Below are 23552 nucleotides of genomic sequence, written 5' to 3' on the forward strand. Positions count from 1 at the left end.
AAAATGCGTGCTGCATACTTTTTGGGTCTGTCTGGCAGACGAGGGATGTCACTAAAGTTTGTTGCTCCCACGGCTAACAACTTTCTGCAACATGTGTGAGTAGAAAACTTTGCTCCTTGAAGCGCTGGTCTTCTCCTTTGTTTTAGAGGCAAGAAAAATAAAATAAATATGTATGCACATAATGTACATATATGTCTGTGTATCAGAATAAGACGAGCAACAGCAATCTGACAGGCAAATGCGTCTCTCATTAAGCCAAAACACACTTACACACAAGCAGCTTAAGATGTCAGTCGGGAAGCAGTTGGTCCTGGTCCAGGAATAAGGCTAAAAAAAAACAAGAGAGAACGCTATAGTCGAGTTCCCCGACTATATGATACCCGTTACTCAGCTTGTGGAAGTGCGAAGGAGGTCTTCAACACTGACAGTTTTTGGCGGTTTGTGGGCGTTGAGTGGGCGTGGCAAAAAGTTTTTTGGCAAATCGATAGAAATTTACAACACCAATACAGAAATGAAAAAATATTAAAACATTTTTCAAAAGTGTGGGCGTGGCAGCTTTGGGCGGTTTGTGGGCGTTAGAGTGGGCGTGGCAAAAAGTTTTTTGACAAGTCGATACAAATTTACAACACCAATACAGAAATGAAAAAATATTAAAACATTTTTCAAAAGTGTGGGCGTGGCAGCTTTGGGCGGTTTGTGGGCGTTAGAGTGGGCGTGGCAAAAAGTTTTTTGACAAATCGATACAAATTTACAACACCAATACAGAAATGAAAAAATATTAAAACATTTTTCAAAAGTGTGGGCGTGGCAGTTTTGGGCGGTTTGTGGGCGTTAGAGTGGGCGTGGCAGCATGATTCGACAAACTTGCGCTGCGTCTATGTCCCTGGAGTCTGTATGCTTAGTCTCAACTTTCTAGCTTTTGTAGTTCCTGAGATCTCGACGTTCATACGGACAGACAGACGGACAGACGGACGGACAGACGGACAGACGGACAGACGGACGGACAGACGGACATGGCCAAATCGACTCGGCTATTGATCCTGATCAAGAATATATATACTTTATATGGTCGGAAACGCTTCCTTCTGCCTGTTACATACTTTTCAACGAATCTAGTATACCCTTTTACTCTACGAGTAACGGGTATAAATACCAACAGGGCCAGGACCAAAGCAGCAAGTTCAGGACCACAATCAGGACCAAGCTGGCGCTTCGAGTTAATTGAATTCTGCGTAGTTTAAGTTATACGACACAGTCATAAACTTGGGCTCATATGCGTAAAACTCAAAGTTTTTGCTCGGTTATTTATGCGGTGCGTGCACGCACTTTATGAGAGCTCCACTTTTGGGGGTTAAGGTTTGGGGGAATGGGGCCATTGCTTTTAGTGTCATCTATGGAACCAAAAATGCTCGTGCCGCGTCACTTAAAGTGCTTTATTATATAGGCAGAAACATGTAAGATAACTTGAATGAATGGGGGAAATTGGTCAAAGAGATTGAATGGAATTATACTCGAAATGCAATGTGGAAACTTTTTCAATGCAGTCGCATTTGAGAAAGATATCAAGGAAACTATAATTTTTTTTTAGTTTTAGAAGTATCCTCTCTTGTAATAATTATAAATTAATATTAATATTAAGAGTATTTAAAAAAGAATTATTTGTATCAAATTCAGAATCCTACGGCTTTTAATATTGTTGAAGGCGTCAGCAAATAAAATGTCTTATTATATCTCAGCTCTGCCCACACAGTTTTCTGAGCAGCTCAAAGGAAAATAAATATATATTAAGCAAGATATATGAAACTTTGTAAGTATTTTGCTGTGCAAGTGAAGTTCGTCTGTGGATTTTTCCATGTCTTGTTGTAGTTTGTTATGACTGCATATGACTTACAGACACCACGTAAACACACACTGCTACACACCGAACACACACACACACACACACGCACACATATCCGTACGAGGCACTTCCGTTACAAGCTACCCTTAGTCAGCTTCCTCGCTTTCCCCTACTTGTGCCCACACTCTCCGCGCTTTTCCACGGACTTTGACAGGGACAGCCCACGACTTAATAACACTTTAAATTACTTTCATTTCCGTTTTTGTTATTCCAAGCGCGTCACTATGGCAGCTGGAGAAGCTGGTGGGTGGCAGGCTGCCTCTTTTCCACCCTGCCGCCGCCGACCCCCCCCCTTTTAAGTGCACCCCTCTTTGGCTCTCAAGGCGTTTGCTTATTCTTAATTAAGTTGCCGCACTAGAAAGCCACAACAGCAGCGAAGACACTCCAATAAAGGCGAATAAGTGAAGAATAACTACAGCGGTCGGTCGATAATTAGTTTTTTGCCTTCTTAGACCTTTTCAAGTATCAAGATAATTTGAAAGAGCAACGGAGAAACCAGAGTATCTGGTATATTTGCACTGTTAGTATGGAAAATCCCACGTCGATCACACACCAATCTTAAATAAAATATTCTGAAGGAACAAACATATATGGTAGTAGTTAGAAATAACTTCTCAATCCAATATATCGCACTTACTCCAAATATTTTACAGTGTAATGAGCTGTGTAGTTTGCAAATACCTAGAAAATGTTTCTACTCGAATGAAAGCAATGAAAGTGGTGGGCTTTAATTGAATTAATATTGAAATTCCTAATTAAATTACGACTTATATCGGTTAAAACTAAATACTCTCTTCGCTTTATATCTAAGAGATTTCCTCTGCCAACTTCTCTTTAGTTATAAAAAAAAATGACGCCTGCGCTGCAGGCGAAAAATTCCGCCCCAACGACGCCGGCAGCGCTGTTTGCGTCGACTGCAGCAGCGCCATGTTGTCTGTCTCACTCCCACACCGCCGCCCAACTAGTGCCATCTCCCTTCGGCGTGGGAGTCTGGGCGATATTTGCTGCTGGTTTTTTGGAGCTGAGCGTACAAGAAATTTCGAGGTTAACACGCCGGCAATTAATTTGTGCATCCATTGCAGTCGAAATTCAATTTACGCAGCCATAAAAAACAGAGAAACCCCAAAAGAAGCGTGTGAGCGGGATGGAGCGGGGCGAGAGAGGGATAGGGATAGACGGCGATTGGCAGATTGCATTTTAAATCCGCTTAACGGACTTTGCCTGGGAGTAATAGGCGGAAACGGAAGTGGGAGCGGATGAAAAGTGCGGGAGGCATACTTCAATGTTGGTCAGCCAATTAAAAAATATGAACGCAGCAACAAGATTAAAAGCGAAATGCAGCAAAACCCCACGGACCTTTATGGCGGTTCTGGTTAAAGGGAATACACTGAAAAACAGATTAATAGGAAGTAATGCAGTGAAATAAAATGGCAAAGGAAAACTTGTTATAATAAGGCAAATCAATAGAACGGAACTATCACAAAGGTATTATACAATTTCTTTGACTGATGTTAGTGTAGAAAAACTCCTTTCAGCCACAAACTTCCATCGCCTCAGTGGACACGCCACAAGTTTTCACTGTACCGAAACTGACCCCAACTTGAGCTGACCCCAAACGAGCAACGGGAACTGTGGGGCACAGGCGGCATTTGTGGAAATAGAAGAACCAGCGACATAAATAGATTTAAGCGCCGCAGGGATTTGTATTCCTTATTGGAATTTTTTTTTTTCTTTATCCAGCAGCAAAGTTTAGAATTACCCCCAACGTAATTGAAAAGTTTGCCGGCAATATATGTGAAGGGGGTTATACTACACAGTGTAGTTGTAGTGCCCCTTCGACTACCACATATATTTATGGGCAGCCAACATGGGGGATTTGAGATGGGCAATATATGTACGGCAGGACATACATAAATAGTTTTAGTTTTATATTTGAGCATACATTGCCAGAGCAATTGTCTTAATGCAATGTTAAAGTTTGCAGTTGACAAAACCGGAAGTGGTCGCCGGAGAATTGAAAAGATGGGGGTGGGGAATTCAATGGCTAGTGATGGGTTTGCAAACTAAAGTTTTCTTGATGATAGATACGGGTTTTTTAGTTTATAGTTTATGGTTTCTCAAATTTCGGTTCAAGTCGAATTTACATGAGAAATACTTACTGTGGTAAGCGAGTGGACAGGGAATTCAGTTTTGTAGTTTAATCTTGAAACAGAAACAAATAACTCAAGGCGCCATATCAATTTTCGAAATCTTTTTTCTTTAGCTGTTTAAATGTGTTAAAAACAGAATCTACACAAAAAGTGTGTTAAAAAATAATCAAAGATAGGTGGTACTTGAAGTATATACATTAAATAGCTTTAATCAAACTGATGCACAGGCTCTTCGCAATCTGCAATTTGTATTGGCGTTTACACAATATTGGGCATAGAAAATTAAACAAAACAGCTGGAATGAAACAATTACTCAGCTGCAAGTGCAGCAGAATGCACACACAAATATCCTCATCCTTGGCCCAAAACAATTCGCACAGGAGCAAAAGGGAGCGAAAGGACAAAGGGATGGCGTTGCCACCACAGCCTGACAAACAAAATAATTTGATGTAAATGCTAACTAAACACATATACACACATATACATACACATGAACAAACAAACAATTTAAACGCACACACGAATATATACATATACAGCATTTTGGTCGAGTAAAACTTTAGTTTTGGCTATTTGCTTATTTGCCCCCCACAAAATTCCCCATTTCATGTCCTTCATCCTTTGGGCCCATCGCTTGCAGCTGTTAAGTTTGATTTATGCCATTTTGCTGGGCCTAAAACAATGAGTGGGCGTGGCCGGCAGGGGGCGAACGAGCAGGGTTGCCATGCAACACTTTAATTGCCCAAATGACTGTTTATTGATTTATGTGAAAAATGTAGATTAATGCCATTAGTAGCAGTTCTCACACTCGCTCTCTGTTCAAAAACCCCTATGCCTTTATAATTGAATGAATGGAAATGGAAATTATATTTGCCTAGTAAAATTCTAAATCTAGTATTTGTATTTAAACTCGCTCATATGCGAATTTATGCCAGAATGCGAAATGCACACACATATGAATGTGTATTTATGAAGAGCCACTGCAAAGTGGGCATCGATGTCTGCTTAATTACGGCAAGTTTTTACATAAATATTTACACCTGCCTGCGTGCGTGTTTTTTAATGGGCTAAAAGCCACCCACTTAAGTACTCGGCGGTTTGATTAATTAGTTTGGCAATTAAAATAAATTAGCAAATAAATTTCAGCTCGCTCAAAGAGTAATTAAAAAACGGATTTCAATCATTGGATATGGTTCGGTTACATTTGCATCCATCAACTGCAAATATCTCTTGATCGCTGGGGAATTACACTAATCGACTTGTATTGCGATTTATTACGAAATAAATTTTAATAGTGTTTTTTACATTTCTTCATTTCCATCTTTTTTTTTTGAGTTTGCTGTAAATAAATTTTGTTTGGCCCCAAACTTTTTGATAAATCACTGCAACGGAAAGTTTGTCCCAAACTGCAGCGGGAAAATGCTGCCCTCAAGGGCCACGCCCACTGGGCACGGGGGAAACCTCCCCAACCCAAAATTCCAAAATAAAAAGTTTATTTCGAACTGCATTCGTCCGAGGCAAGTTTGAAAGCTGCTAAATTGCACAGTGGTTGCAAGTTATTGGAAATTATAAACTTTCTAGCAACTATTATATGTATTTGCGCGCTTATATTAAGTAATTTTAAAGGGAATTAAAGGGTAATTTTTAGGAATTAAATAAAAAAATTGTATAGCTCCATTTCTTGATCAAAAATTATTGCACTTCAACTTAAACTGAAATTTGGCACGCAACAAACTAGCGGCAACTTTAGGGACACACACAAACACACAGAGTTTCACACAGACAATGGCTGAGGGCACGTAGCAAATGCAAACTGACTCCCCCTCTCCGCACCTGTCACCCACGCTACCCGCCCTAACCAGCAGCTCCCCAGCCCACAAGGCCACCCATCGAACTAACACTCAACTAAGCAGATTTGTGATGGCGCGTCGCATTAATAATTTGCCAAATTAATAAATAATCACGGATTTTCTGGTTTGTTAGCTTTCCTTCTTTTTTTTTTTTCGTTTCCTAAATCCGGTTGTACGCCCACGGCCACGCCCCTCCAGCGCACTGGCGCCCTAATTCAAATGCTAAGCGCCATGAATTTTGCTCCCCAATGAGCACAAATTGGTTTCGCTCGCATCTCATCTTTTGTTTATCTTTTTTTTTGGTATTTTTTGTGTGACGACCATGGCCATGCGAAATATTGTGAATGCCGAATATTGACTACCTCTGCGCTGTCCGTTGCCATGGAATATTAAGTGGTTCGTTGGGATGGGAAGCATTTTGATCAGCCACGCATAAAGTTCTGCCACATCTAATGGATTGTCTGATATTTCCATTTGCCCCCTCGTGCCGCTGGGGAAAAAGCAGTGGATGAAGCATTTCACTTCTATGCCACTTCGTAATCGAATTGAATTTACATGCGAGATTTTTTTTTTTATTTTTGGTTCGGTTTTGGTTTGCTGCGCTGCAAACAATTGCAAATTAAATATAAATTTGGGTTTCCCGTGGGGCAAGTGGTAACGTGAAAATGTTCCCTTGGTCAGAATCCATTTCGGTTGAGTTCAGTTCATTTAGCCGGCAGCGTAGTAGCATTTATTCCATTGAAATTACTTTAGTTGATAATGTCTATATTTTTTCCATTTATTATTTATTTATTTCAGTGAAATTGCTTTAGTTGATAATGTCGATTTTTTTAAATTTATTATTTATTTATCTCAGTAAATTGCTGATCATTTACATTTTTTCTTTCGATTTTTTAAATAAATAATAGTTTGAATATTATTTTAGGTGTATATATAAGCTATTGAAGAATAATTATTTGAGCTATGAAAACTTCAAAACCTCAATAATTTACCAAAAGTACATATTTTGTGCAGAAAATAAAATGGCAAAAGCTCACCACTTATTTCGGATTAATATCTGGCCATTTTGCTAGCATTTCAGCACTCTCAGTGCTTCATTTCGATGACTGCAATTAAAATGGCAATTAAGAAAATTCTACTTCCGCCACTGAAGCTTTTCACTCCCGCACACACACACACACACACACACATGTTCCTACATACAGAATCACTCAAATTACCCATACGCACTGTAGGACACTCACAAACACTCTACCATATTAACGGAAATTAATTTCAGTGTTTCATCCGCTTGCATTTTCTTCTTTTTATTTTCTTTTTTTTTCGAGCTGTATTTTTACTCATGTGCTCGTTTTCCTTTGCCGCTTTTCTTTACTTTTTGTTTCTATAACAATGCTCTTCGCCGAGCATAGTTTTTTTTTCCTTTGTTTTTGTATAATTCCCGCTCTCCGTTTGCAGCTGATGTTCATTTCCCTGTGAATGCACAGAGTGCGGATGAATGGGAATGGAAAAGCGGGTGGTGGAAATGGAAATATGGAAAACTCTGGGCCAAAGTCAAAGTGAAAGGAGATGGGGAACAGCAGGCATTCAATGAGTTTTTGCTCCTTTTCCTGCATTCAATGCATCATCATATGCCTGAATGACTGACTGACTGAGTAAATGAATGAATGATGGAATGAATGCGTGATTGAGGGCCTCTAAATGAAAGCGTACCAGCTCTTCTTGATTGAAGGGCCAAAGGAAATGCTTAAAAATGCATATGATAATTTGTAATTGTTTCTAATTTTCCCCATCCTTGACGTCTTCGAAATTGATTCCACGAAAAATCCATGGTATAATTATCGAGTTTATTGCTGTTATGGCTTCGTGTCCATAAACTCCACATTTACCCCCTTTGCTTTTGATTTCTCAACGAGCCTCACTCAATAATTCATTCAATTCTTTGGAAACGGTCAATACACGACAGAAACTTCAACTTCAATGCAATCAACTCGACAGTTCGTTAATTTTGCAAATGTAAACGGAACTAAAGCAAGTTGGGGTTTTTTCCCCATTATTTGTAAGAAAGATACCATTTTTTAAAAATTTAAAGATGATTTTAAACTGCTTGCAAGTTTCTGGTTTTCATATTCAAAGAGCTAAATTAAAAAAGGCTTTTAAAGGCCATCGTTTGAGTCCACATGACAACCGCACTTTCGAAAACCTGTCAAAGGCTAAACAATACTCGATCATTATAGGTTTCCCCCATTTTCAAGCCAAATTCCACCCCAATTTCACCAGATTCTACCGCTCCCCCGCGCCTTTTCACAACGAGCAATGTTCATGTCTGAAAATGCAAATTGCAGACAATCAATGACCACAGGCAACAAAGGGCCAGCCAGGTGAGTGGTTGTGGGTTGACCCTCTTGAATGTCCTGGCAACCAATTGCCCACTACCAGATACATCACCCACCCACCAATGCCAAGGAAAGCCCAACCCAATCAGGTGTTGAGCTAGTGTAATTTATGCCTGGTCGGTCTGCTTCAATTGTTTGTTGGATCCAAGCATATCGGGCCGTCTGGCAAATTAAAGTCCTTGGATTCCTTGTGAGTGGAAACTGGAATTCCGAGAGACTGGCAAATAATTAATGCTCTACACAATGTGCAAGATGGGACGTAATTTTGGGGCGAGTAGATAGAGGAACGGTTTAGACACGCTCTTGGCACTTTGCGGTTGCACTTGATTCGCTTGCGTAATGCAACAAAGATGCATCTAACTTAATTAGCAACCAAATGGCAAGTAGGAGTCCTCCGCACTCTGAAATCGGATTTCTTGGCCATTGCTTTGGGGTTTCTTTGGTTTTTGCGAACTACCCACTCTTGACTATCTCCTTTTGTGGCATGTTTTCAAGTCCCGTGTCTGACAGATATTTTCCGACACACAAAACAGAATGGGGAAAAGCAATTAGCAAATAAAGGGAAATTCAAATGAACTAGTCAAGGCCTGACCTTGATAATTCCCAGCACAGATTTTCGTAAGTACCATATCAAGTATTTAAAAAGGTCAAAGATTTTGTATCCCTCAGCCAGCGAAGTTTTCACTGCTGCAGTTTAAAAATCCCCCTCGGAAAAAGCTTAAAAACTGCACAACGAAGAGGAAAAACTTTTGCAATAACTCTTTGGGTGGAGGGAAAATTGTTGCTCGCTGGTCTGAAAATCTGCGAGCAGCCATAAAATATTGTTGTTACAACGGCTTTTCCCCCGCTTGCCAGCCCGGGTATAAAAACAAAATTAACGCAATGCATCGATGTCCGAGTAAGTCCGGCGTGCTTGGAAGGGCAAGGACGGGGCGTGAAAACCGCGTAATAATAAAATATGATACGAAAACCTTGTAAAGCGACTTTCAGACAATTTATAACGGTCAGCTGCAGTCGGAGGACGAAGAAAAGTTGGGGTTTTGAACCCCTGTTCCGTTTGGTTTGCCATTAAAGACTAGGGATTGGCCAAAATAAAGGGGAAAAACAAACACAATGTAATAGTCTCATATTGGATTTGCCAAAGCCAATAGCATAACATGTGCGGAATAATTGAAGGAAACTAAGTTTTGTCTAAATGACACCATTAAAGACGAACAGAAAATGGATGATAACGTTTTGAATTGGGATTAAGCTAGTAAAGTAATTATTTATCTTTAAAATTCAAATCTTTCAAAACAAAATGTATATTAAATAGGCTACTAATCTTATAACATTTTTTTAATAAATTGAATATTGTCTAAAAGCTATCTTCGCTGATTGATAAAATGTGTGCGCAAGTGCTTGTCACATTTAATTACACGCACATTTAAATGCACGTTACTCGGTCATTAATTAAATTGCATCTTAATTGATATATCCAAACCATTTAAAATTTAAATAATTAATTTCGATAAATAAATACGTGCATATATCGGTCCGTACGACTTCCAACCGCAAAAGAATCGCGCCCGCCACTCGAATGCATTGCAATCAAATTTATTGCTACCGAAATACAAGAAAAAAAAAATGCTTCTGTGGAAACAATTGAAGAGGAAAAGGCATCCAGCGGATGCAGTGCAGCAACAGGAAGAGCAAAGTGGATAATATTACACACCCATACTGGACGAGAACAGTAGTGGTTGGTTGTTTGGGCGTGGGTGGGTGGAAAACGACTAAGCATTTTTGGGGTCACCGGAAAAACGCCCCCACTGCATCCGCATCCGCATCTGTGGCTTCCATTTCAATTTTTTTCCCTCTCTTTTTTTTTCCAGCCGCTTTCTTTTTTATTGAAATATTACCCTCGAGTCGGCTGCACTTTGAACTTCCCACCCACGCAGAAGACTGCTGCAAAATGTCAAGTGTCAGCGCGAATGTTGGCCAGTTTTTGTGGGCTGCCGCCAAATGTCAGGATGCGTGGCACGTGCGGCAATTGCTGCAGTTGCAGCAACGTCGCAACTTGCTGCTCCATCAGCAGCAACATCATCACCGCCACCACCAGGGGCTGGAACTGAAAAAGCAGCAGTGGCTTGTCACTTGCAGTTAAGTTCCATAATTTGCCAGAGCAAGCCAACAACTTGGAGCCCAATGCCCCATTGCATTAGCCACAGGCAGCTGTTGTGGCAGATGCTGCCATTCCAGGGAGACCGCAGCTTTAAGGATCCACAGAGCACTTGGTTCTAGGTATTGCAACGAGAGCTCGAAACAGTTTCATTTTAAATGCCCATTCAAATAAATGGCATTTTGTGAGTGGGTGACATCAGTATCTAATTATCAAGCAAGTTTAATTATAGCAAACTGCTCAAAAGTTTCTTGGACAGGTGTCCAGAAGTATGCAGTGAACAATTTGATTGCACCTTGGAAAAGACAACCAAGCATTTAAAAGGATGAAAGGTCATTTAATTTGATACTATTGAATGAAGTAAATTGCCTATAAAATTGTTTAGTGGAAAGAGTAGTGTATCTTAAAGCAGGCTTTTTTTCTTCTCTCCCACGCTTTTCCCGCTTCCTTTTAGTTTGCTTGCGGGGTGGGATCAAAGCCTCATGTTTTTGGTCACTTGGTTAAGGCTTGTCCAGGCGGAGACGGTTGTTGTGGGCTTCGTCCCTCTTGTTTTTGGCCAGCCAACCAGCCATCCAACCAGCTATCCAACCAGTCGGCCAACGGGGCGTATGCGTGATCTGGGCGGATCCTTTGTCCTGTTCTCGCCATCGTTTCGTTGCCTGTTTATTTGCATTGTTCGCAGGACACTGTCGCTGTGTCCTTGTGCTGGTAATGTTGGCGTGTGGCACTTGTGCACTTTGTCACTTTTGTTTTAACGCTTACGCTTTATTGAGTTAATCGCTTTATGTCCGGCATTTCTCTCCGCTGTTTGCCTTTCTGCACTTTTGCCAGCTCAGCACTTTTAATTAATCCAGCAGCCAGGAGATAGTTTCTCCTGCTTTTACCCGCTACTCCCACTTCACCCGCTTTTCCAACTTTTCCTGCTTTTGCCATACCTGCATTGCTATTACAGCTGCTTTCCTCGCTGGTTTAATCGCTACGCCTTTTCGTTATTTGTCCCCTTTTTGGTAAATAAAGTTTAATGTGTTTTCATTGATTACATCAGTGCGTGTGTACGCCTCCATTTTCCTCTCTCACGCTCTCTTTCTGTGGTCATTATATAAATAAAAGCGTATCACCCAATAAACCTCTTTTTTACCCTTTGGCCAGCTGGAATTTTGATTGAGCATGTTTGTTGATTTATGTGCGCCAGTTGTGGAATTTATATGCGGTTTTTGTGAGCTTCAGCGAAAAAAAACAATAAAAACGGCAAGTGGAACGAAATTAAATAAAAAAGTAACTCGCACAAATAGTTTGACAAATATTTCATTTAGGATGCTCCAAGCGAAATGTTAAATTTACATTAAATAACATACTTTATTTTACATTAAATAAAATGCTTTCATTAATAATATTCCGCTGCTTTTGCGTATCGAAGGTATGCAATAAATGTTTCATTAAAGATTAAAAGGTTTGAATGTACGATTTCAGGAGTTAATTGAAAAGTATTTGCGTAAAATGAGCAGAAACTTTGCAGAGCTTCAGTTTCCGATTACAGATTTAAAAAGGCTTGTATTGTATTGAATGGATTTATAATGCTTTAATGCTGATATATTATTTTATTGGTGAAATCAAAAAATGCGTTAAATTAATCGAAAAACACATGAACGTGAGCCGAAAATGAGTTTATTAAGTACTTTTTAGTATATGAACTACTATAATTTGGTTAGCATAAATCTGTGACCATTTCAGCATAACTCAATTTATATTCAAATGCAAACTGCGAAGTTTAAGCCAGTACTTTGAGTTCTATTCTTCCATTACCCCATTTTATCCCTTTCTGCGGCTTGAACGCATTCGCATTTCTATTGAAAATTTCATAACTCTCGTTTGCCAGCTTTGCATGCCAAAACGAGAGTTGATGATATATTATGTTGCATTTAGTTGCGACACATTTGCATAACACACATACGACCCGTGAGCAACGCCAGTGATAGTATAGTATAGAAAGCAAGGCGCAGGCGGATGATAGGGGCAAGGTATGAAGGTATGTCTGTGGAATATGTAAATAATATTTCAACAATAATTGCTTTTGAAGCCAAAGTGCCCAGAGAGACGCGTCCAACTGTCTTGCTGTTCGGGCAAAACAACCCATCACGCAAAACCACCTACACAAATTGAATTTTCTCGTGAGAGTGCGTCCTGTGCTGCCAACTCAATTCCACTGCTGCTGGCAGCTAAAAATAATTAAAATTTAAAACGAAATAAAATGCACAAGAATAACATTTACATTTATGCGTTTCTGTCTTCTGCTTTTCTTGCGCTCAACGGAACACAATTCAAATTCAACAAGTTGGGGCCAAAACGGAAGGAAAGCGGACAAAACGCTCTCAAGTGTGCAGATCTCAAAGGAGCCAACTGAATATACATGGACTAGTTTAAAATTAAACTAATGTTTATAGTTATTGCAAAACTAACCAGCTGCCCAAGAGAGCGGAACCAAGGGAGATATCGTGTCCTCAGAACGGAAATGTAACTGCACATTGAATAGCAATGAAGAAAACTTGCATTCCCAGCGATTGTAATCACGTCTACTCTGGATTTTCCTCTTATTTCCATCCCTTAGTTATGACAAAATGCTCAAGAAACGGCCAGAAGGAAGGACATCTGCTTGTGCTGTCCCAGTTGATGGCTATAATCTTATGTATTCTCAGGCCAAACGCATTTCCACTCAATAACTACCGACTTGAATACGGCCCAAAGACAATTGGAATTGGAATCTGCATTATAATGGGGGAAATATAGGCTTGGACTAGGCTAAACTGTATTTCCAACATATAATAATACAGGTCTTTAATAAATAAAATGGAAGCCAGAGACTCAGAAATAAGTAATAATAATAATTAGACTTTTAGTAGAAAGCGGATAATAATAATAATTATAATAATAATAAAACAAAACTAATTATAATTAAAGCAGATTTGCTTGAATTTTTATCCAACTTTTAATCCAAACATTAAGCGAGCAGAACAATTTGGGCAAACACAGAAAGACCAAGACCGTGGGGCTAACGACACTCAAATCAAAAGCGATAATCTATGGCGCCCCCCTGCAAGAAAACCTTTCATAAAATACAGGATGGAGACGAAAAAAAAAATGGAAACGAAATAAGTAGCCGCACTTTATATTTATGAGCAACATTCGCATGCAGCTTTAATGGCCATCGAACTGAACCTGAAACTGGACATCAGGAGACGACTACGACTACGAGAACGACGAGAACGACGACGAGGACTGCGACGATGACGCCCACAAAAAATACATTTCCTTCTTGGATTATTTAACTGCCATTGACGACGTTGAATGAATGAATGAATGGCTGGCTGACAGGAGGATGGAGCCGAAAAGAGCGAAGCGAAGCAAATAGAAATAAAAGTGGGTGGCATGGCATGAGTGGTGTGGTGTTGTGTGGCCCGCAGGCCACGAAAACCGTGGAAAATGCAAGAATTTTTCCGAGGAAAACTACCTGAAGGGGTGGCGCGAGTTCGTTCGTTGTGTGTGACTGGTTATTTATTTGCTCGTTTATTTTCAGCACTTTTTCGGCGCATTTATTAGAAGTTGTTCTTGCCTTTGGGCCAAAAACCAAAAAAAAAAAAAAACAAAAAGAAAAGGGGTGGCAGCAAAATAAAAGAAGAAGCAAGAAGAACTCCTTCAAAGGCTGCGAATTTTTCTTCAGCCCTTGAATTGAAATCATTTGTAAATCAAATTGAAAACTCTGGCAAAGAGATAGCTATGCACATAACAAGCTGTGACGGCGGGGTTGGTTGCTAAATTTGTCAGAACCAGGCAGCGAACATCATTCGTCATGATGGAGCACACCTCCCTTGCCACCCAGTCGATTCAATCGTTATGGGTTTTTGGGCAGGGGGCACGGATTATATTTGCACAGCAGTGAACTTTTGAGCCCAAGTGGAGTGGAGTGGAGTGGAGTGGAGTGGAGTGGAGTGGAGTGGAGTGGAGTGAAGTGGTGGCAGTAGGCAAAAAGCTGGGAAATGAGTAGAAGCCAGATAATGCTGATTAAGTCGTTGGCACACACAGGCGGCAGTTTCGACTTGTCAACTCCTCCTATCCACGAAAATTCTTAATTGTTCGTTATTAATGATGCTGCTGATACTGCGGCTGTTTGTCTGACTCTCAAATTGAAAATGGCTCGACTTTGATGAATGTCCGAGTGCGAAAAACCACAAACGGGCTAATTGATTGTCCGAAGGTCTTGATTGTGACTGTGCGTTCTATTTCTCATCAGCATAGGAAACAAATCAAAACGAGGGCCAGGCAAATGAATGCCAGCTGGCAAGTCGAGGGCATGACAATCGTAGGCAGTGTCCTTTTAGGTGGAACGAAAAAGAGCTATAGCTATGGCAGATGAAAATCACGGAGAAAGACTCTTTAGCTAGAGTGCATGAGAATCGCAGAGGAAGGCTCTTAAGCTGTGGGAGAAATTGCAAAGAAAATATGAAAATTGAAAAGAAAATATATAACTCGAAAAATGTGATTCGCTGAAACGCAGCACAAACACTTTGAATGGGAAAACAGTGGGTGCCATAAATAAATTGCTGCTTCAGCAATTTTCAATAAATGACAAGCCACTTCTTGCCCCGTCTATCTGTTGTCAAACTGAGGAACTACACTTGACAATCAATAGGTTGAATAAGAAAGCGAAGGAGGAGCGAGTTAATAAAGGTAGTGCTTGGAAGTGTAAAAACACTTGAGTTCCATTTGCCTCCTGATGGACGCACATAAATTTTCGATTATGCGCACCATTAGACATGAATTGAAGAATTCATCAAAGTGGATTTTTCGGCCCATTTTACGTGAGTAAAATTTTGCTGGTCCTGCAGTTTTTCCATTTGTTAATGGGGTTTCTTTTGGTGGAATGAGGACGCGATTAAAACGAAGCGTTTGCTGTGAGTAATTTGTAGACATTTTCGAAGATTTAATAATGGCGTATTGTATTATTTATATAAATTAGATAGCTTGTGCTGTATTTTAGCTTAATTTCAGACATTTTTATAAGTGATTAAGCATATAACACATTTAATAGGGTTTTAAAATAATTATAATAAAAATGTTTAGAGCTCGGGAATTACAAGAAGTAACCAGGACTATGCAAATATATTGCTGCATAATTTTAGACTCAAGTGATTTGCGTTTTACAGGGTATTGGAGTACTTACCGTGGTTGTGGCCGGTGTGGTGGCCGTGTGCGGCGTATAGGCGGCATACGCCGGCTGGGGCAGCGGCGCCGTATAGCGGTAGGCTGCCTGCTGGGCGACAGCAGCGGCGGCTGCGGCAGCGGCCGGGGCATAGCCCTGCGGGGTCCAGCTGGCGGCGCCGCGGTATGGAGCACCGGCGGCCAGAGCGGCGCCAGCGGCAGCGGCTGCGGGACTTGTCATGGCCGGTGGCCGCTGTGGGAGGGCGCCCTTGAGTGCGACGGCTGAGGCGGTGAGCGGGGCGCCGGGGAAGGCGCTGCGCGATGTTGGAGGTGCGGCGGCGGCGCTAGACGAGCTCCCCTGTAAAAAAGCCACAAAGGAAATTGGGTTCTGAATAATTGCAGTGATGTCGTGTTGTATTTTATATAATAAATCTAGATATATGTATAGTTCTTATCGCTTAATTATTTATAATCGCAAAACAGTTTGCAGTACTTATACCATCTCTATAAAAATCTGTAAAGCGGAATAGGTTTTCCACTGGTGTGGTTTGAGTTTCGGCATAAATAATCTGGTTTTTGCACGGGCTTTTTGTTTTGGCGTAAATAAAAACCGCAGAGCGCCAGCTGCGGCTCTGCTGTAAAGGTTTTGTTTACCGCTAGAAAAACCGCCATGACATCCGTTCTAATGCACACATGGTGGGGTTGGCAGTGCATATGAATCATGGCAGGGAGATTTTGTTTTATTGAGTGCCAGTTGCGCATTCATTGCAAAACGATAATAGAAAGTTACGCTGAAAAATATATACTACAGATATATACTCTGTAGCACTTGATAACATTACAGCGCAAAAAACGCTGATCTTGACTTTAAATGAAATGTGTACAATATCGTAAAGGTATCAAAATCACTACAGTTTTGAAATCACTTTCAAATCCCCCAACAAAATCCCCAAAGGGTTTCAGTTAAGGAAATAACAGGGTATGTTTATAGAAACATGCCTGCCATAAATAATGCCCGCCCAACTCCCACTTCTGTGGACTGGAGCACAGCACATGAGGATTGGTGGGTGGTGGGCGTGGACAGATGCAACAGTCGCCGGGTGTCCTTGCTGCCGGGTCGCTTCCTGTGCGAGTGTTGTGTGCTCCAGTTTTGCATTGCAAATGCATTTGTTGCTTTGGTCCATTTTTTTTTTGGCGCACTCATTCCCTCACCGGTTCTTTGGGGTCACTTGGCATAAACACAAATAAACCCGCCTCTGTGGTTCACATATAAAAATTTACGAGTATATGCCACTGAAATGTGCAAGGCGAAAAATGTGATGTTTTTCGGGGATTCACGCTGTCGTTTTGTCGAATCTTTCGTGGCACAAACAGAACGAAAAGAAAATCCTCCCTCCAAAAAAAAAAGGGGGGCGAAAACAAACGCAACGAAACCGGAAACAAACGAGCTCCGCCATTTTTATTTTCAGCCTGATCGAGGTAGGAAGGAACTCATGTGTGTATGTCCTGGTTTCTAAAAGGATTCAACTAAAGCCTTGCGTGCTGTCGCTGATTTTCCAATTGCAAAATATGGCAAATATTTGATTTTCAGTTTGTTTTTCACCCTATTCTACCCCATGCTCCTCTCTCTCAGTCCACGTTTTTCTATTTTTTTTTTTTTTTTAAAGGGAGCTTCACGTTTTCAGTTAATTTTCGTGGGCACGCAATTCGAATGCGGTTTTGCGGGAAACGAAGGCTGAGCTGTGGGTGCCTGTAATTTGGCAGTTAAATGGCAGAGAACGAGTAATAATGGTTTGCCATTCGAATTGGAGTGGTGGACGTGTGTGTTTGCCAAGTGGAAAAAAGTGCCAAGGGGTAAAAACGCAGGGCAGAGAAAATATGCATTGAAAAATCGAGGCAGGCGTGACAGCATTTTGACATAAACTTCAGGCTGAAAAATTGGGATTTTCAAGGTAGGGACGTGAAGGTACGAGGGCAATGTGAACCATTAAAAATGTATTCATTTTCGTTTGTTTACTAAGCTTAGAACCAAGTAAATTAAAACCATTTATTAAAAATTAATCCCTGCTATGAGTGATATTTTTAAAACGCAACTAAGCGTTTTAAAATAAAATAAATGGTAAAGATAGAACTAATAATATTTTATACAGAACCCAAAATTTGAATAGCCTTGTACAGGCCAACTTAAATGCTTTTGTTGTTCACAAAATCATCTAAAAAGTAGGCTTTAGAAATTCTGTGCAAATTGCCAACACATTGGCTCCTTAAAAGTTAGCTTCAAATCCATTCCAGCCTTCACATTCCCCATTTATTACGATTTCGCCGTAGAACATGACAGGCAAAAAACACCACCATTGCCGTTCAACCCATCAATTGCCTTCGGTGGGTCATAAAATGGAATAGCCAAACATTTTAAGCGCACAAACGCTATAAATTTAAGCCGCTAAATTAGACACGTTTGGCACATCGAACCCAGCCCCCCCCACTCACACACACACACACACACACACACACACACACACACACACACACACACGTACACACCTCAGAAAAATAGCCCCCCCAACTTTACGGCCACCGAAAATAATCATAAAGGTAATTATTTTATCGTTCGTTCAAATTCGCTTAATTTTAACGTTGACTGCAACAACGTCTGGCGGCTGGAAAAATTCCTCCACACAGGTGTATATATATACACGTATATAGGTGTATATAAAAGGTAAAACGGAAAGCTAATGGAAAATATGAAGCCTAGGAGGTGGCTAGTCTACATGCTCCAGTCTTAATGGGCAGCTGTGGCTGTTTTTGGCGAGGAATGGGGACGAGAATAGAAACGAGGACGTGATTAATTACCAAATTGGGAGCCATTATCGCGTGCACTTCGAGGGTGTTTGTAAAGTTGTTCCGACTCACGCACACACACAAATACACTGGGAATAAATGCCTCAATGAACTAAATAAATATTTTTAAAAATTTTGTAGATTTAACATTACATGGATTCAACAATTTTACTTTTAGACACCTGAACAAATCATGTAAAAACCTAAGAGATTTTTTACAAATTTAAGTAATTACTAGAGATTTCATTAGGGTGTCGCCTGTGAATTACTTAAGTTTTCTCTAGCTTCATAAAAATTCCAATTATTTTAAGTGCAGGAAAAACGCTCTCCCTGCTAGTAACTTGGTCGTGTCTCAAACATTTCTGTTGACGCTTTTGTTCTATATTCTATTACCCCGAAAACTGTTCGCTGTTATTGGTGTTCGCTTAATTTTTATGCAAAAAACGTTTCGTTTGGGTCCTTTCGACCGTTATCCGACGAAAGTCCTTCCTGGGGGCAAAATCAAGCGCAAAATATTAATGATAATAATTTATTACCAACTGACAGGTGGAGAGGCAGCAGGAGGCACACAGCAATGGGTGGGGTGGCTTTTCGGTCTTTTGGGGTTTTCGACATTTTCAGAGTTGCTATATATGGGGCGGGTATCCACTGATAAACGCTTTGTGATTAGCGGTCGTTGTTGCTGGTGTAGCTTCGTGGCTACGACGAAGAGCCTTTGTCATTTTTATTGTCATTTTTCGAAAATTTATGCGCAAATTCGATTTTGCTGCGGGCCAATGGAAATACGTGAGTTGGTATAATGTGGACAAAAAATATGGGGAGTGAGTTAAGCTCTGCATTCCTAGATACTTTAAGAAGAATGAAAAATTTAAATAAGATTAAATGCGAGGTATTTATTGAGTTTTAATTGAAATTCTGGGAGAATGAAAGTAAGCAGAAGGATATGAATGTGTTCAAAGGTAGGTAAGCATGTGCAAACAACTAAGTAAAATAGTTAGCTTAAATATGTCACTTTTTTAAATAGTTTGAAAAACAATTCCACCCTTTAATACCCATTCAAAACGTTTTCAAATTACTTAATGCAAAAACTATTTGAATAGCACATGGAAAATATATGAAAAACAGCAAACAAACTGCAATGCAAAGGCATTAAAAAAAGACGAAGGTGGAAAAGCATAAAACAAAAAATATTTGCATTTTCCTCAAGAAATGTTTGCACACACTCATAGACAGACGCGCGCACACACACACACACATGTAGACACACAAACGTAGCTGTCTCTTTGTATAATTCATATTTTCCAACCACTTATTGTTTAAACTAAATAAAGCAAAAACTTTTTCCATAATTAAAACCGACGGCAGTGGCGTGGGCGGCAACAACAATGTCTCAGGGGAGAAGGAGGCATGGAATTTTCCAGGGGGTTGCAAAAGGGGGCAAAGGGGCGAAGGGTGAGGGGCATCGTGGGTAGGCGCAAGAGCGGAAAACAAAAGGATTTTCCTTCATTTTGTTGCTGCCTTTCAGGCGCAAAATATTCGCTTATTTTTTCCGGACTTTTGCCTATTTTAATTCTATGCGGTAAATTAAATTTTCGTATTGTCCCATGTCCACCCACTCCCCCACTCACCCTCCCATTTTCACCATTTCCCGCATTAAAATTCACGAGTGAAAGCGCTTGAGGGATGAGGAGTGGGCGTGGCAAATGGGCGGAATATATAGACAAGGATACGAACGACTCGAGGGCTAAAAATAGTCAGGCGGCAGAAGAAAAGCTGCAGCTAAAAATGAAAATGAGGCACAGTGCAATACTGTTTTCATGTGTATGAGTGCATATGATATGCAACTTTTCCTGCCTATTTTGCATATTTTTCTATACAAAAAAAAAGCGAAAGCATCTCTTTTTCGAAATTATTTTATTTATACTTTTTCTGCCTTGCGGAAGAGTTGGGAATGAATATGCATATCTTGCAAATGAAACAAAAAATTTATTTGGCAGAGTAGGCGACTCTGTTGCTATTTGTTGCTTCGAAAATGTTATGCAAACAAATTGAAAAGCGATTTTATATAACATTTAACATGTTGATTTAGTTGCAAGACAGTGTTACTTTTTATTAATATATCGCATGAAATCAGTTGAGTGTGACAAGATGTATTGCGAAATTTACATTACGTTTATTATTCTTGACTTAACTTAAAAGTCCAACAAAATCAATCTCATAATTCATTTGCCAAATGGAGCCATAAACCAGGGGTTTACGCAACTAAAACGCCTATAAAACAAGCAAATCAAAATGTCTACGATTGCCATTATGCAAAATGATAAAAAAGGGACCGGGGAATACGCTCTCAAGGGATCCGGATTACCATTTGGATGGATGAATGGAAGCATGGATGACCAGGGGGGAGGCAATCCATCTTGGGGCGTTTATTTTATGAGCATGTGGCAAGTGAGGCATAAAAGTGGAAGAGACCAGGTACTGAGTAGCACCAAAGCAAGCCACCAACTCACCAATTCACTCGGCGAAGCGTGCAAGTTTTATGTTAACATCATAAACGATAATATATTACATTGCTCGACAACATTAGGCAGAGATCCCATAGAAAAGGAAAAGCGGCACAAAGCTCATGCAGTGAGGGAAACCCCGTCAGGATAATTCTCATTGCCCCCCGCCTGTGCGATAATCAATTTAAAATTTTCCACGCCTTTCACGTTGCCAACAAATTTTCATTAAATGTAACAACCAGCAGCGCACAAAAAAAAAGTCTTAAGCAGCAAGAAATCCAATAAAATGAACGAGTTGAAATGCCGTCGAAGAAAGGGTTGGGAAATTTGGTGGAAAAGCTTAGCTGCCACTGATTTGAACACATTTTTCTTGCGCTTATTTCTTATATACATTTTTTTCTGGCCCAACACAACAAAACGCACAGCAAAAACAATTGCAAACGACGGCAACAAAAGAGCGAAGCAACATAAAAAATGACATTTACGGCAAAATTACATTTTCAGCAGTCAAAACGGTGGGCAAAAAGGGGGTGTACTTTTTTGGCCGAAAACTCGGGGTGTTAGGTGCGGAAAATACGTCTAAGCCTTTAACGCCTTTGGGGCGCAGCAGCAGTCAAAACAACAAAACAATACGGAAAAATCGAGGGGAAAATGAAGAAACTTTTGCACTAAGTGATTTTGTACGCCGTGGAAAGAAAACTTAGGAAACAGATGTTTTCCGGGTTATTTATGCTTATATTTTATTTGTATCGCGAAAACTCAACAAGATGCCATTAGGCCTGGATTTACCCTTAAAACGAAAAAATACAAATCAGACTTCAACAAAAATTGATATTTCAAAACAGGTTTGCTGCCTAAATTAAAATGTTTGCTTTATAAAATTAGTTTTGATTTTTAAATGATTGATTTCAGTGATTGCGCACAACATAAAACAAATTGAATTGCATATTGCAATATTTTTCCGTTAAAGGTAACTTAATTTTCTTTGATCAGAAATCATACGCAGATTTTCCATTTCCTATAGATGCGCTTGGCCAAATGCAATTTAGTAATTTAACCTTTCGCTGCCCAAATGGGAAATGGTACTTTTTCGACAATGGAAAATAATTTCGAAACATTCACGTGCCTGAGTTACGCCAATTTCCCTGGGCATCCTGCAAACTGTTATTTATTTTAGGCCCAGCCGTAAAATTACATTTCACTTGTAGTTTTCCAGCCACCGACGACGACTGGACGTGGGCCAACTTTTTGTTAATAAATTCAAATGCAACTGGCAAATGCAGGAGCGGAATGCAGGGAAACGGCGAACTTATGCCAGCCAGGCACGACTCATTTAAGCCATCATTTAAGCCCCCTTTCAGCGGTCACGTAAGCATCATAAATTCCCGTGCCACCCACCCAGCGCAAACTTTATATTCCGCTGTCCGCTTGTCCGCCATCGAAATTGTAATTTTAGTTTTAATGAAAATTTTTAACACTCCGCGGCTGCTGCTGCTGCCACTGCATTTATATTTAGTGAGTATTTTTATTGAATTTTTAATGCGCACGCGGCAAATTACAAGCGCAATGGCCAAAGTGCAGGCAATGTAATTTTATACACTATACCCCCGTGTTGAAAACAATTAAGAGCGAACAAATTATGAAGTAAATTTATCAGCATCCAAACCAATTAAAGTTTTTAACATCCGGAATTAAAAACCAAACAACAATAACGACAACGGACCATATAAAATTAATTATTCCTTATTTCATTTGTCTTCGAAACGGCTTTTGTTTCGCCTTTGCTTTCGCGTTGCGTTTTCTTTTTGTTGTTTTCTTGTGGGTGGCTGGGAAATGAAAATCTTTAAGCGGCTTTATGGTAACAAGGATCCTGTCGCTCGGGTAATCCTCCTTTGGGCCCGGCCAATAAATCTTCGCTCTCCAAAACTCCCACGCTGAGTGGCAAGTCCCAGCTGCAGATTTTCATCCTTCCATCCTTCCAACTACTCCAGCAGCAACAACATTGTGTGTTATTTTTATTTGTCTTGCTTTGGTCGTTTGTCTAGCGGTTTCCCGTCTCTGTCATACAGAGCTCAACGCTAAAACCGCAGACAGGGGCTGGTGGGCGTGGCAGCGGATGAGGCAGCCCAAACACTCAAAGGGGGAGGTAATGCAAAACGCAAAATTTAATTATAATTTTCGGTTCTGCCTTTTCCATTTCGAGTGGCAACTGGAAAATTATTTTCTCAAGTGTGTGAGAAAAGCTGCAAGGCCGGCGAAAATTAGCCCATTTAGGATGTGTAATTGCCACGAGAGGTTGGCAGCGGTTTTCCCTGTTTGAAATTCCATAAATATCAAATTGCCAGTTTCGAAATTATTTTGTAGGTAATTTTAAGACCGCACATTAATTGCAACATTTACGTAGAGCGACTATGCAATTTATTTGTTAATAAACACAATTACGAAGTTAACATTTAAGTATGAAATTTCTATCATCTGTACTGTTTTCTTAAAGAATCTAATTCTAAAATAAACCCAAATACCTGGTAGCCGTTTAATGTTTGCCCTTTTTCTAGAATTC

At 40.2% G+C, this 23552-nt stretch overlaps 1 protein-coding gene and 1 long non-coding RNA gene across 21 annotated transcripts in view; one reads left to right on the plus strand and one right to left on the minus strand.

Annotated features, from left to right (window-relative positions):
- Positions 1 to 23552, minus strand: part of LOC6533045 (protein alan shepard) — a 125022-nt gene that overhangs the window by 48512 nt on the left and 52958 nt on the right. For all 20 annotated transcript variants that reach the window (XR_005561358.2, XM_015194303.3, XM_002093744.4 and 17 more), the window contains one exon: positions 15670 to 16005. Coding sequence is in view for 19 of the 20 variants with exons in the window: in XM_015194303.3 (XP_015049789.1) it covers positions 15670 to 16005 (336 nt within the window). In the remaining variant the exon portion in view is untranslated. Of the gene's footprint in view, positions 1 to 15669; positions 16006 to 23552 lie in introns of those variants that run through there.
- LOC120321636 lies at positions 1621 to 11553 on the plus strand. Its single transcript, XR_005561360.1, has 2 exons — positions 1621 to 8281; positions 8340 to 11553. It is a non-coding gene; the product is annotated as an uncharacterized LOC120321636 (long non-coding RNA).

This window comes from Drosophila yakuba, chromosome 3L, assembly GCF_016746365.2.
Source record: "Drosophila yakuba strain Tai18E2 chromosome 3L, Prin_Dyak_Tai18E2_2.1, whole genome shotgun sequence".
NCBI lineage: Eukaryota > Metazoa > Arthropoda > Insecta > Diptera > Drosophilidae > Drosophila > Drosophila yakuba.